At 36.3% G+C, this 12,523-nt stretch overlaps 1 protein-coding gene across 4 annotated transcripts in view; it reads left to right on the forward strand.

Moving 5' to 3' along the window:
- The window catches only part of VPS13B (vacuolar protein sorting 13 homolog B), a 635,560-nt gene that overhangs the window by 43,157 nt on the left and 579,880 nt on the right, over nt 1-12,523 (forward strand). For all 4 annotated transcript variants that reach the window (XR_013959339.1, XM_080646974.1, XM_080646975.1 and 1 more), the window contains exons 9-13: nt 5,337-5,432; nt 5,898-6,020; nt 6,485-6,622; nt 7,573-7,660; nt 11,032-11,223. Coding sequence is in view for 3 of the 4 variants with exons in the window: in XM_080646974.1 (XP_080503100.1) it covers nt 5,337-5,432; nt 5,898-6,020; nt 6,485-6,622; nt 7,573-7,660; nt 11,032-11,223 (637 nt within the window). In the remaining variant the exon portion in view is untranslated. The remainder of the gene's footprint in view (nt 1-5,336; nt 5,433-5,897; nt 6,021-6,484; nt 6,623-7,572; nt 7,661-11,031; nt 11,224-12,523) is intronic.

Raw genomic sequence — 12,523 nt, forward strand, 5'->3', positions numbered from 1 at the left:
GGGAATAGCTAGTGTGAATATCCCAATATTTCAACGAATAGCAAAAGGTCCCCAGCAAAGTGAGCTAATGTGAAAGTAGTACAAAATCAGGTCTGAGAGGTAATGGGATTGGGAGGGGTCCATAACCTAACAATATTTTGTAGGTCATTTTAGGGATTTGTCATTAATCCTGAGTGAGATAGGAAGTTTTTGGACAATTTTTTAGCATAGTAGTTATAGAATGATCTGAGTTATGTTTTAAACTGCATCACTCTGATTATATGGGAACAAAAGCAGACAGAGAGGATTGCAATTTTCAAGCAAAAGATAAAATGGCTTGGGCTAGGGTGGTAGCAAGTGGAGGTGGTGAGAAGTAACTGGATTTTGGATGTTTGAAGGTCCAGAGGACAGAACTTCCTGGTAGATTTTATTGTGAGACATAAATGAAATAAAGACAATCCAAGGATGGCTCCTGAGCAACTAGAAGGGTTGAGTTCTGATTTTCTGAGATGAGGAGGATTGTGAGAGGATGAAGTCTGAGAGAAATATCAGGAGTTTTGTTTTGGGCAAGATTAAGATGACCAATGTATATTCAAGTAGAACTATCTGGTTGGATTTATGAATTGCTTTCAGATTAGAGGTTTAGTCTGAGTATATAAATGTAAGATTTTAAAATCAGGATTTTATTAAGACTGGAATCAGTGTAGAGAGAAATAAGGAGAGATTCTAGGACCAAGCTCTGAGGCACTGTGATGTTAAATATTTGGAAAGACGAGGAAGAAATACTGAGGGGAACTGAAAATAAGTGACTAGCGATGTAGGCAAAAAACTACTAGAGTGTGTGTCTGGAAGCTAAGTGCCATAAATGTTTTGAAGTGGAAGGAGGAGTAGTACATTTGTGAGAATAGATAATTGGATTTGGCATTGTGGAAATGGTTGGTAATCTTGACCAGAGCAGTGACTTGACACTGGTGTAATCTTGTTGGAGTTGGTTAAAAACAAATGGGAAGATTGGTGGGAATGTAAAATGGTGCAGTTGTTGTGGAAAACAGTTTGACGGTTCCTCAATAAGTTAAATGTAGAATTATTATATGACCCAACAATTTTAATCCTACTTATATCCTCAAAAGAATTGAAAATGGTATGAAACAAATAGATGCACATACATGTCCATACATACAAAGTGGCCAAAAAGTTGAAACAGCACAAATGCCCATCAATGGATGAAGGGATAATAGCCTTTTCAGAGAATTATGGATATTCTTTTTTGATAGTACACCAAACTCATTAAGTGGTAATTTTTAAGGTTAGTTGTATCTCTAATTCTCGGAAATTGCCTTGTACATATTCAACAAATAAATATCTGTTGAATTAATACAGCCACTATCATCTACCCATCCTCCATTCATCATCCAGCCATCTCATTTGCTTTCCATCTTCCAGAATTTTTGGAATCCTCTTTTAGATATTGTTTTTTCTCCAATTTTATTTGTCTTTGTGTGTGTTTTTCTTTTTGTTCTCCATGGAGGCATTTTTGTAAGGGAGTAAAGTAGTATTCCAGGCAACTAGGTATAGACTTGCAATATAGCAGTTAAAAAATATCAAGTTTTTGGTTTCACGGTATTTTAATTTAGCTTAGGTTGTTTGTTAACTGCTTGAAATAATTTTTTTCCATTCAGTAGTACAACTAAACAAATTATAACTATAGCAGATGTTAGATTAAACTATTTTCTTTAAATTATATTTTATTGATTTTTTACATAGAGGAAGGGAGAGGGATAGAGAGTTAGAAACATCCATGAGAGAGAAACATCAATCAGCTACCTCCTGTACACCCCCTACTGGGGATGTGCCGACAACCAAGGTACATGCCCTTGACCGGAATCGAACCTGGGACCCTTCAGTCCACAGGCTGACACTCTATCCACTGAGCCAAACCGGTTAGGGCAGATTAAACTATTTTAAAGTAAATAGTCTTTAAAGAGTTTTGTAATTAAAATCATTTAGTATTTTCTAATATGACAAAAGCTGAAAAATATAGAGAATAAGTTTCAGCAAAAATTTTAGTCATGGTTTGATTGGTTTAAAAGATTTTTTTTTTCCTAATAAAGTTTGCATGAAAATGATAAAAATGCACTCATTAGTTGTGCTATTTTAGCACCATTGTTTTTTATTTTAGAATTCTTTTATTAAAATTAATTTTTTATTTTACCATAAATTTTAATTGAAATTCATTGATTTATCTTTTTTTGTTATTGTCTCCATTATAGATTTTAATTTTGTTATTTGAGTTTCTCTCACCCCCCTCTCTTTTCATTACATTGTCCATCCTATGCTTTTCTTAAAAAAAAAAAAAGTTTTTGCAATTACAGTTTACATTCAGTACCATTATGCACTAGCTTCAGACGTACGGCACAATGGCCAGACAACCATTCACTTCACAGAGTGGTCCCCCTAACACTCCAAACACATACCTGGCCCCATACACAGTCAAAACAATACCATTGACCATATTCCCCATGCTGCAGTCCACATCCTTTGGAACTCACTGATTTACCTTTGACTAAACTAAAGGAATATGGGTCACTCTGCAATATTAAAATGATAAAATAATAAAATCTTTAAATGAAATAAAGAGCCAACTGTTGTCAATTATTATTAGGTATATTAGAGGCCTGGTGCATGAAATTCGTGCATCGGGGGTGAGTAATGTCCCTCAGCCCAGCCTGCACCCTCTCCAATCTGGGACCCCTCAAGGGATGTCCGACTGCGCGTTTAGGCCCGATTCTGGTAGGATTCGGGCCTAAACGGGCAGTCGGACATCCCTCTCACAATCCAGGACTACTGGCTCCCAACTGCTCACCTGCCTGCCTTCCTGATTGCCCCTAACCGCTTCTGCCTGCCAGCCTGATCATTCCCTAACTCCCCTGCCAGCCTGATTTATGCCTATCTGCCCTCGCCTGCAGGCCTGGTTACCCCTAACTGCCCTCCCCTGCAGGCCTGGTCACCCCCTAACTGCCCTCTCCTGCAGACCTGGGTGCCCCCCCAACTGCCTTTCCCTGCAGGCCTGGTCGCCCCCAACTTCCCTCCTCTGCTGGCCTGGTCACCCCTAACTGCCCTCCCCTGTAGGCTTGATTACCTCCAACTGCCCTCCCTTGCAGGCCTGGTCCCTCTCAATGCCCTCTTCTGCTGGCCTGATCACTCACAACTGCCCTCCCCTGCTGGCCATCTTGTTGCGGCCATCTTGTGTGTTGGAGTGATGGTCAATTTGCATATTACTCTTTTATTAGATAGGATTGCCAGTTTTACATGATCCAAATTAGGAAGTTTTAAAAAAAAATTTTTTTTTTATTTTCAGAGAGGAAGGGAGAGGGAGAGGGAGAGGGAGAAAGAGATAGAAACATAATGATGAGAGAGAATCATTGATTGGCTGCCTCCTGCACGCCCCAGGCTGGGTATCGAGCCTGCAACATGGGCATGTGCCCTGACAGGTAGTTGAACCCTGACCTCCTGATTCATAGGTTGATGCTCAACCACTGTTGATGCCAGGCAGGAAGTTATTTTTAATCTAAGTTGCTGAAGGATGTCAAAGATTGCTGGTAATTTTTCTGGTGATTTTTGCCTATTTTAAATGTGGAATTATTCTGGTATATTTCTGTTAACTTCATGGATGAGAAAGAATTGTATTAAACTGAGTCAATAGGCATTTATATATAAAACTTTTAATAGACTTTTGGGGCAATGTTTGTCATTAGTTAATATATCTTTTGAAAAATTTGCAACAGTTATGTTTCTCTAAGGTTTCTCTAAGGGAAGTATGTTGATATTTATCAACATTAGAGGAAAACGTTAGAATTCATTGTTCAACTTGGATTTGAAGAATGTATGGAATTAATTTGTGGTTCATATTTTGATCAGAAAACAAGGTCATGTTTCTACATTAGCATTCTGAACAGTTGATATCAATCCAACAAAAATCATGCCAAATTAAATGTAGCATTTAAAAAATAATGTTGAAAATTGTTCTTGTAATGTTTGAGTCCTTTTAATCAATTAATTGCTTTTTCTCTACAATAATTGTAGACAGCTGAAAGGTGATTAAGTTTAAAATATTCAGTTTTACTTATGCATTTTAGATTATGGAATTGCACTTGGAAACAGCAACATGTGTGTGTACTAGTTCTGGGAATCATCCAAAAAACAAGGGCTTATATTTATAAAAATACTTTTGTTATGAAAAGTGAGAGTAATTAGTTAATTCTCAGTATAAAAAGATTATCATGCGTAAAATGATAAACTTTTTGGTTCAATAAATTCTGTTTGACTAAGTTAAACATGTTTCTCTCTTTTACGTTGACTTTATATTTAAGGTTGAAGAATTTATATCCATTTCACAAGAACAAGGGGCACTGAATCATTAGCAAACATGGGCAGAATACCCTTTAAAAATTTTTATTTTGGAATAGTTTTAGATATACAGAAAAGTTGCAGAGATAGGACAGAAAGTTCACATACTTACACAGTTCCCATATTGTTAACCTCTTTACTTTTCACAGTACATCTGTCATACCTAGGATGCCAATATTAGAGCATTACTGTTGAATTCCAGACTTTAATTGAATTTCATAATGTCCCTTTTCTGGTACATGATCCCAACCAGGATACCACATTGCATTTAGAAAACTACCTTTTAAAATAACTTATCTAATTGTTGGATACCTACAAATGATGTGTTGTAAGCTTCAGTGGAACAAGAATATTTTCTTTTTCTTTTGTCAGCATCTCCATTAGTATGTGTTATCTAGTTATTTGTTGCATGATTGAATGAGTCAGACATACTGTGAGACACATATTTTGAAAATAAACACCTATGAACCTATTTCCTTCATAGAACTAGCGTTTTGTTGAATCTATGTTTCCTCACAGCTTTCTTTTTGTTTGCAAATGGAGAGAAATCTTGGAAATGATTGAAATAAACCTGGCTGAATATATTAGTGAATATAAAATGAATTGAGGTTAAAATATAAAAACTTTGGCAGAATATATGAACCATTTTATGACTATGGGACTGTTATAGATGCACAGCTTTCACCTTTTAAAGCAAGATTGTTAAGAAAAAGGAGTTAAATATAAGGTGGTATAGGTATTAAATTATCTATCTGAGCTTAGACTAGCATATTCAACCTTTTTACCATAGATAATCTGTTACAGCTGTTTTAGTTGCACCTGTTTTCCTGCTTAATAATTAAATTTCCCCAATCTTAAAATTGGCCTTGTTTCCATCAATCCATCATAATAATGACAGTTTATTGCCATTTAATACTAATTTGACTTAACATTCTTATATTATTTCTTAGCTCACTGAAATGCAAGCTGAAAGTAGTTATTATAGTCCTCAAAAAGTAACATCTAAAGAAGTATTGTGTTGGGAACAAGAAGGAACCACAATTGAGGTAAGGTAATCTTTCAACACTTAACATATATTTTTAAAATCTTTTGACAGTTCTTAAAGTTAGTATTGAATGAATATAGGTTTTAATCATAATTGGTATGTTTAAAATATATTTATAGTTTTGTATTTCTGTTTTAGTGGTTAGTAGTATTAGTTGAAATAATTTTTTTTAACAAAGATTTTACTGTAATATGCAACATTAATTTATTTTTTCATTTAACTTGTATGTGCTCATATGTATGTGTGCATTAGTGTTCATGAAGTGCCAGTCATTGAGATGCAAAGGTTTGAGGATACAGGGACAAGTAAGAAGTTTCTTACTTCAATAGGATTTATGATCTGAGGAGAATAAATTTGAAAAGGCTCTGTTCTAAAGATGTTTCTCCTGATTTAGAAATGCCACAAGGAAAACCTGTAACATTTTTATGGAATTCACGTTCTAGTTCTATTTCCTGTCCTCTTACAGGCCCTTCTGATGGGAGAGCCTTTCTTTGATTGCCAGATTGGTTTTGTAGGCTGCAGAGCCATGTGCCTTAAAGGAATTATGGGTGTTAAAGATTTTGAAGAGAATATGAATAGGAGTGAAACCGTAAGTCAAAATCTTCCCTTTCCTGCTTTTTTTGGATGGAATGCAGGGATAATGAAGTGCTTATTGAAGTGTTTAACCATACCAAAAAGTCTGTTAGACTACATATATCTTTGGCTTTAGAGAGGAACTTTAACTGTTTTCCCTGTAAGAAATTATAGAGCTCAGGGGAATTTAAAAAGTTGGTAGCACTTAACACCTGGACAGTAGCTCCAAATACTTTCCAATTCATAAATGTTACTTCTTTCTTGTTTATAGCAGCTACTTGGAGTTCCTTTTTGGTTTGTTAAAATGTTCTTTGCCAAATAGGCAGTGAAAATAGAGACAGCATTCTTGTCTTTTTACAGGACTTCAAGTTGTAGTGATTTCTACTGACTCCTGAATGGGTGTTATAAAACCAAGGTTTTATTTTCTTAAACGGTCTAATGATTTTTCCTCCTGTTAAAAAATTTTGCATTTATATTCAGGAAGCCTGTTTCTTCATTTGTGGTGAAAATTTGAGTATGAAAGGCTTGACATACCTTACAAATTCACTGTTTGATTACCGAAGCCCAGAAAATAATGGTACTCGTGCAGAATTTATCTTGGATGCAACTCATCATAAGGTCAGAGAATATATATTTGAGCCAAGTTCTAGTCTGTGTTTGGGTGGACATCTTATATGACTATTTATTATTGTTATCTTTCTTCTCATCTAATATATTCTTAAGGCTGTTTGTTTACTGAGACATTTAGAATGTTTTCATCCAGTTTCTATAGCCAGAGAAGTTTGAGGAGTTCATAAGGTCTCTACTTTTATGTGGTATGCAGTCACAGTTAGTTTGTTTATCTACTCCCTACTATTAAAATAGTCATGGAGGAAACATAGAAGTATCTTTTTTAATTTCAGTTACTTTTGGGTTGTAGGATTAATGGGAAGAGATGAAGCATTTCATGTATTACTATGTATATGTCTTAGTATTATTTGACTTTGTCATATAAGATGATATTAATGTATTTTTTATGGAATAAATTTAAAAATCCAAAAAATTGTCTGAAGATTAGTGTAATAGAATAGGTAATTTATACTTAACCATTTCCACTACAGATTTACTTTTATTGTTGAAAGTAAAGAGTTTAATTTAGACCTGCATAATTAACATGCTTTTAAATATATTAGATTATTATCTTTAGTGTTTAAACTGTTTCATATAAGTGTACTGAAATACTTAAGGATGGAACTATTTAAGAGTGTACATTATTAGTTTTTGATAGTATTACAGGTCAAGAGTATACTATCTTCCATTATAGGTATTCATTAACCAGACATTATTGATAGAGTGGTCAAAATGTCTGCTGGAACTATAGATGCCCTTTTGTGTGGTTTGTAATAGGGGTAACATCACCTTACTTAGAAGTGAATTCTTTGGATAACCTCTGCTTTTTTGTTGCTTTGGTACTCCTTTCAGTTGATACATTTTCTTTGTAGGGATATGTATGTGTCTGATTCTTGACTTACCAGATTTTAAACTCAGAAGTCTCTTCTATACATGTTTTCTGTTTGCTTTGTTGTCAGGAGACATACACTGAGATAACTGGAATGCAAAGGTTTGGGGCTTTCTACATGGATTACCTATATACACTGGAGAACAGCAGTGGCAAAGGTACTGTTTTCTTTCTTTTATGTTTGCTTTTCCTCCAGCTCCATCAGAATCAATTGGTCCTCTGTTACATTAGATTAACTTTCTGTTACTTTGGGGAATGGTTGAATTTTAATGCCATGTTAATTTTCTTAGATTCTTGACATTTTTAACTCATGGACATGGACAACAGTGTAGTGATTGTGGGGTGGTGGGAGGAGTGGGGTGGATGGAGGTGGAAGAGGAAATAAATAGTGATGGAAAACTAAAATGAAATAAAAAGAAAGGAAAACACAATTTGTATAATCAGCTAGAATTAGTTATCATGTATCAAATATTAAAATTTTGATGCATTAAATTTTATATTACAATAAGTTGTCAAAAGTAGTAAATATTTCCTTTTCTGTATTAAATACATTTTGAAAGTTATATAGACCTTTTAAAAAAAGTTTGCTGTTTGCAGCAGAAATGTCAGAATAAAATCTTCTAGAAACTGTGGACATGTATTTTTTTATTATGTATTTTATCCTTTTTTGGGCTGTTTTTATAAAGCTATTTTTATTATTTTACTAGAGGCCCGGTGCATGAAATTCATGCTCTCGGGGGCAGGGGGGTCTCCTTAGCCTGGCCTGCACCCTCTCGCAGTCTGGGAGCCCTCAGGGGATGTTTGACTGATGGCTTAGGCCCGCTCTCTGCTTAAACAACAGTGGGACATCCTGGCAATGGGACATCCTTAGTGCTGCTGCGAGGCGGGAGAGGCACCCGCCATTGCCGCTGTGCTCACCAGCCGTGAGCCCGGCTTGTGACTGAGCGGTGCTCCCTGTGGGAGCGCACTGACTATCAGAGGGCAGCTCCTGCATTGAGCGTCTGCCCCCTGGTGGTCAGTGCGCATCATAGCTACTGGTTGTTCCACTGTTTGGTTGATTTGCGTATTAGCCTTTTATTATATAGGATTTATTTATTTTTAAAATATGTTTTTATTTATTTTTGAGAGAGGAAGGGAGAGGGAGAGAGAGAAACATTGATGAGAGAGAGACATTCATCAACTGCCTCCTGCAGGCCCCTTCAGTGGGTATTGAGCCTGGAACCCAGGCATGTGCTCTGACCAGGAATCGAACCAGCAGCCTCCTGGTGCATGGGACAATTCTCAGTTCACTGAGCCATACTGGCCAGGCTTTGTTTTTTTATTCTTATTCTAATTTGATTATGCTTGTAATAAATGTTTTTGAAAATTTAACCATTTTATGTTTGTCTGTACATCATATATGAGTGTTGTGCTTATTATTCCAATTTTTCTTCATGTTGAAAACTTACTGAAAATAGGTTAACCATGTTCTTGGTTAACTTCATATCTAAGAAAATGATTTCTATTTATTAGGTGATAAGTTAGATATGGTGAATGCAAAGAAGACCAAAACATTTCTCAAGAAGCGCATAGGTAGTATTTAACTATGCACTTAAATAAATGATTGTCTATGTATATAAAAGGCTAAGTGACCGTCTGACTGTCTGCCTGGTAGCTATGATGTGCACTGACTGCCAGGGGGCAGATGCTCAGCGCAGGAGCTGCCGAGTTGCGGTGACTTGGCAGTGGCGGTTCTTGGGTGATGCACCCCGGAACCAGAAAGGAGGGAGCCCGATTCTGGGGTGCGTCACTCGAGAACCACCCTCTCGCAGTACGGGAGCCTTTGGGGATGTCAGAGAGCCGGTTTTGGCCCGATCCCCGCAGGCCAGGCCGAGGAATCCTACAAGCTGGAGAAACTCCGCTCACTCTGCAGACAACCTTTGAGCTGCGGCGCCACCCCAGGTGCGGCTGGTTGTGGAGGGACCATAGGAGGTTGACTCCAGGGTGTGTCCAGCCCGTCTTGCCCAGTCCCGCCCCACCAGCCACCTTCTAATTAATTTTCTTTCAATGTGCACAAATCCGTGCACTGGGCCTCTAGTATATAATATTAAGAATAACAGTGTATACAGAGAACTAAGAGAGATCCATGTAAGTGACTACTTTTGTTTGTGGGTTGAAGATTTCACAGAGGTTTTGATCTTGAAGGATCATCATTGGGGGGGAGTTTTACCAATACTCAAAGGAGAACTAACAACTATTCTCTCAAACTATTTCAAAAATTCCAAGAGGAAAAAATGCTTCCAAGCTCTTTCTACAAGGCCAGCATACCACTTCTTTCCCTAAACTCTCTCTGAAGTAATCTCATTCTTTTCCATGGATTTAAGTATATTTTGTTGATGCCCATATTGTATTTTTAGTCCAAACTTCTTTTTTTCCCCTCTCAATTTTATTTTGTGTTGGTTTCTGGTATACAGCTGAGTGGTTAGACAGTCATATACTTGACATACTTTTCCTTCTTTAAGGTTTAGAATTAAATATCCAATGCATACTTGACATTTTACTTCTGTCTCAAAAATATCTCAAAACTGAATATGTCCAAAGTTGAATGATCAGTATCCTTATAACCACCTTATTGCCTATTGTTTCTCCCCATTTTCTATCTTCTCTTCAGTATATGGGTAGATAAGGGATTGAGGAACTTGGATTCTGCATCATGGAGCATGACCATAATACTTTTATTCTGGAAAGAGTTCAAAGCAGTTACTACCTATTGTTCACTTTCATGGTCATTATAGAACTGTCAAGGTATCCTGTGATCATGTAATTTTAAACAGTCTAATTTTCATTGAAATTCTTATATTAAAATAGTGGTAAAATGCAACTTCTTCCAGTCCCCCTTCCCACTCAACATAATGGTATTGTGTATAGAATTATTGGATACTAGAGGCCTGATGCACAAAGATTCGTGCAAGAACGGGCCTTCCTTTCCCTGGCTGCCGGCACCGCCTTCGTTCTGGCCGGAGCTGCCTTTTTGCTCTGGCCTGGAGCCGCCTTTTCACCTTCCCATGCTGCCCAGAGGCTAGGAGCGGCCGGGGGCAGTGTGGAGTGCCTGTGTCATCATATTTGCGCCTGTGCATGCAAATTAACCCGCCATTTTTGTTGGGTTAATTTGCATACTCACTCCTGATTGGCTGGTGGGCGTCACGAAGGTATGGTCAATTTGCATCTTACTCTTTTATTAGTGTAGATTAGCAATTAGATTTAAAAGAATAAATTTCTAAGAATGACTATTTAAATTTTATAGCACATCTTGTAACAGAAATAGATAACAGGAATAATTTTTTTTGAATTGGTTGCTTTTTGGTGATAGTATCTTCTCATCTGCATAGAGAAAATTATAGATGAGCAAAATTCTGTGTATGCAACTGATAGAGAATTGGTTTTAAGGCATTAAGCTATAAGCTAAAAAGGTGAGAGAAGAGTAATTTTAAAATGTATACTTGGTATGTTTGATGCCGAAAATATTAATATAAAATTTGGCTTCTTTTAGGTTCTGCAAATCAACAAGACTTTTCTTTAGGAAAAAGTGAAGATTTGGGAATAGTTCAGGAGAAGTCTACCAAAAGCCTTGTTATAGGTCCTCTTGATTTTCGCTTGGATAGCAGTGCAGTACATAGAATTTTGAAAATGATTGTTTGTGCCTTGGAACACGAATATGAACCATATAGTGGGCTAAAACCAGGTTTGTTTTTATCTTAATTTTTAATCTCTTGCCAATAGATTTGAATGGTTATATAATCTTTTTTTTTTTGTATTTTGCTAACTTACCTTTTTAGTAAATTTCCCCTATCTGACTTTCACGTATTTAGTTATTAATTTAAAGAATAAACTTGTGTATAGAAGTTATGGGAGAGGTCAAGATTAGGGAGTTATTTGAATAAATACTTATTTGCCAGTATTTGTCGATATTTTAATGTCACACCTTTTTGGTACTCTTTACAGTGAATACTCTTGAAATGTGGATCCTAAAGAGCAGACATGAAGATGTGCTCTAAACATACATAGTTAGCATTCAAGAAAACTTAGATCTTACTGTTAAAAAAGAATTTGCTGTACAACAAAGTGTTTCTACATGGCATGAAGATGTGGTTATCAGTTTCATAAAATATAAATTTCTTTTTTATATAATAAAGTACTGTAGAGTAGGATGTAATAGCACAATGAGAGTGTAAAGGACAGTAAAGAACTCAGCGTATGGGGTCAGACTGTGGTTTGAATTCTGACTCCCACTTATTAACCAAAGGAAATTTAATTAACACCACTGATTTTTCATTTCTTTGTCTATAATTAAATTAATTATTGTGACAGATGGTTAAATTGTCTTCTCAATATCCATTCTGTTATTTTATAGTAAAATAAATTTCTATGATATAAATTTTATTGATAGATATACAGATTACATACCCCAAGTGTAGTCATATGGCTAGATTCTGGCTACTGAGGTTGGTGCAGAACTTCATATGAGTTCTTAGGCCAGGATTTTAAAGGCAAAGAGCATGCTTTCCTTTCCCACTGGCCCCTCCTTCTGGCAGGAAAGCCATTATAATGGCAGGAGCTGTAGCTGTCTTCTTAGACCCTGAAGTGAAAGCTGTGTGCTGCTTGTGACAGAGCAATTAGATAGAGCCTGAGTCTTCGTAGTGTGGCAGCACCATGTCTGCTCTGACCCTTGGGACTCAGATTGTTGTCTGAAAGAGAAATAAGCTTCTGTTTTTGTTGACACTTATTTTATTTTTATCACAGCATATTTGCTGTTATCCTAAATGATACTAAACCCTTAGCTGCATATCTAGTCTCTCCAAGGATGCAGTATTGATATTTCCAGGAACAGCTATTCTGTAACATCAGTTATATTCAATTAAAATTCCAGTTTCCAACATTATTGGTGTTTGTTTGGTTGCTACACTTTCATCTTTGACTGCCAGTTCCTGTTTCAGTTATCAATTTTTGTAAAATGTCATGCGGGTTTATCACTAGTAAATCAA

Source organism: Plecotus auritus (assembly GCF_963455305.1).
Source record: "Plecotus auritus genome assembly, chromosome: 11".
Lineage (NCBI taxonomy): Eukaryota > Metazoa > Chordata > Mammalia > Chiroptera > Vespertilionidae > Plecotus > Plecotus auritus.